We start from the raw sequence: 2,309 nt of genomic DNA on the forward strand, positions 1-2,309 counted from the left end.
ATATATAAAAGCCTGATCTGTTGGCTGACCTTTGTATTTGTTCAAATAATTGTTATGGGCAGGTCACAATATAAAAATGTTTGTCATAATCATGTCTTGTGATTATTTGACAGGAGTTTTACTTTTAAACTGTAAGTGTATTTAATTTAGTTATGTTAGTTATAATAGTTTAGTTATGATGTAAATACAATACAAAATAAACCAAGATTTATATTAGAATAATGATCATTTTGACCCATACATTAGTAATGTCTGACTGGGCCTCGTGCCACTTTATGTTCAACAAACTGGGCCCCGAGGTCAAAAAGGTTAAGAACCCCTGGATTAGAGAACCATTTCCACTAGAGTGATTTAGATCAGTCATGTGACCAGGACATGAAGGGGTCCAGGGCCTGATTCTTATAATAGACCACTGGAAACAAAGACAACTCAAACCCAAGTTATGGTATAAGGTTAAGGTATAATAGTGTTTTAGATGATTTATTAAAACTTAGAGAGAAAAAAAAAGATAAAAACAGTCCAAAGAGCATCACCCTCAGTGTTACACGCCAAACTTCTAAATCCAGAAAATCCAGCTCAATATTTCAGRGATCAGATTATAATGATCACTCTTAGTTATTGTCACACCAAATTTCACCTTAATATCAGTAAAAATGTCTCAGTTATAGACATTTTTTGTGTTTTTAATGTCAGTYGGCTGTGGCAGCCATTTTGAATCAGGCTGCCTATAAAAATCTATTTTATTAAAAGCTTTATTAACTTTATTAGAAATTCTTTTGGGGTTATTTCACATAACGGACACAGAGAGGGAAAAAAAACAAAAAAGAAAAGGAGAAAGGTGAAGAAAGAGATTAAAAGGGAGATATTACTCCAGCAGCTGATGCTGAAGTTTGAACAAAGACGTTGCGTGATTTATTAGCACTTGGAGTATCTAATATGACCAAAAGCAATGAATTAAATTAAATTTGTGTGCTTAAAATCCTATAACTGGGACACACGTTTCTAAAACTTTGACTTTTTTAAATTCATTTTTTAATAAATGTTGCCCTCTTTCGCCCACTTACTTCCTCAGATGCTGCCTGGCTGCAGGAATGTCGGACATGTCTTCGTTCAGGACGTACTTCTTGGTGCCGATGCAGTAATTCTCAATGTATTCAGGCCAGTTCAGCTGGCGCACGTCGAAGTTAAATGTCTGGAGAAAGAAACAAAACAAAAATAAATAAATAAAATTTAAATTAAATAAAAAAACCCACGAGGACACATTGATGCAAAGATAAAAAAGGCTTCAATAAAACTGTTTTCCAAGTCTTACTCACTAGATGGAGCTCAAAACATCAAATCTCCTTTAGAAATTTTCCAATTCCTCTTATTTTAAATTATACCTACATTTCTAAGCACACTAACGTGAGTTCAAAACTATCCATGAAGCTGCATTAACTCTTTCAGTCAAACCTCATTATAGAGTCACTGAAGTGTGCTTGGTCTCACACATTACTGAGGCGTACTCAGCCCTGCAGCAGTCTATTGATTGGAGCAGATTTATATGACKGTGCGTTTAATCTGCTCGGAAACCATTTCAACTTGGTGGCTAATTAAATTAAATTCATTGTGATGCTAATCTATAAAAAGGTTSGCAGAAAGACATTAAGTATTTATGGAAGCGAGTGCGGGCCAGCAGCATGTGGACAGATGAGCCCACCTTCCTGTCCTCGGGGCTCAGCTGGCTCATCAGCATGCTCATGTTCTCAGAGTTCCACTCCCAGTCCTGGCTGCTGAAGTACTCCAGCAGGCTGATGGCCTTGTGAAGGCGGTTGAAGATGCGCATCATCCTGCGGGWACAGAAGCGAGGTTAGAACGCGGGCTTTCCCTCGGGAAGATCCCGACGTAGCTGGAGGGGTCTTACTGTGGCTTCTGTCCCGACAGGCGGAGGATGAGGTCGTAGACGAAGGCCGGGAACTTGTGGCTGACCAGGATCCAGTACTGGTTGATCAGGTAGTTGGAGGTTATGTTGGCGTTGGGTCTGCGGAAGGCCTGCTCCAGGGGGTTTCTCTTGAAGGACGAGATCACGTGGTGCTCTGTTGAGCAACACAGAAATGCAAAAAAATAAATAAAATAAAAGGTACATGGAAGTAGATGACAAGTACTTGACGTTCATCCTGCAAAATGCTTGATTTCCTAAAAGTTTCCCACGAAAATAAACAAATTAAAGTTTTTCCACAGCTGAGTAAACACACAGATTGAGGATTTTCTGCACGGCTCATAACTTCCGGGAATCCTGGCGTTCGGGCAGAGAGCAGCCACTCTGATCC

At 39.2% G+C, this 2,309-nt stretch overlaps 1 protein-coding gene across 1 annotated transcript in view; it reads right to left on the minus strand.

The window, feature by feature from the left end:
• Positions 1 to 2,309, minus strand: part of si:dkey-97m3.1 (fatty acyl-CoA reductase 1) — a 60,553-nt gene that overhangs the window by 6,098 nt on the left and 52,146 nt on the right. Inside the window, exons 9-11 of the mRNA XM_014004283.1 lie at positions 1,904 to 2,075; positions 1,700 to 1,829; positions 1,065 to 1,192 (exon numbers count right to left, since the gene is read on the minus strand). Of these exons, the coding sequence (XP_013859737.1) occupies positions 1,065 to 1,192; positions 1,700 to 1,829; positions 1,904 to 2,075 (430 nt within the window). The remainder of the gene's footprint in view (positions 1 to 1,064; positions 1,193 to 1,699; positions 1,830 to 1,903; positions 2,076 to 2,309) is intronic.

Source organism: Austrofundulus limnaeus, unplaced genomic scaffold, assembly GCF_001266775.1.
Source record: "Austrofundulus limnaeus strain Quisiro unplaced genomic scaffold, Austrofundulus_limnaeus-1.0 Scaffold22, whole genome shotgun sequence".
Classification (NCBI taxonomy): Eukaryota; Metazoa; Chordata; class Actinopteri; order Cyprinodontiformes; family Rivulidae; genus Austrofundulus; species Austrofundulus limnaeus.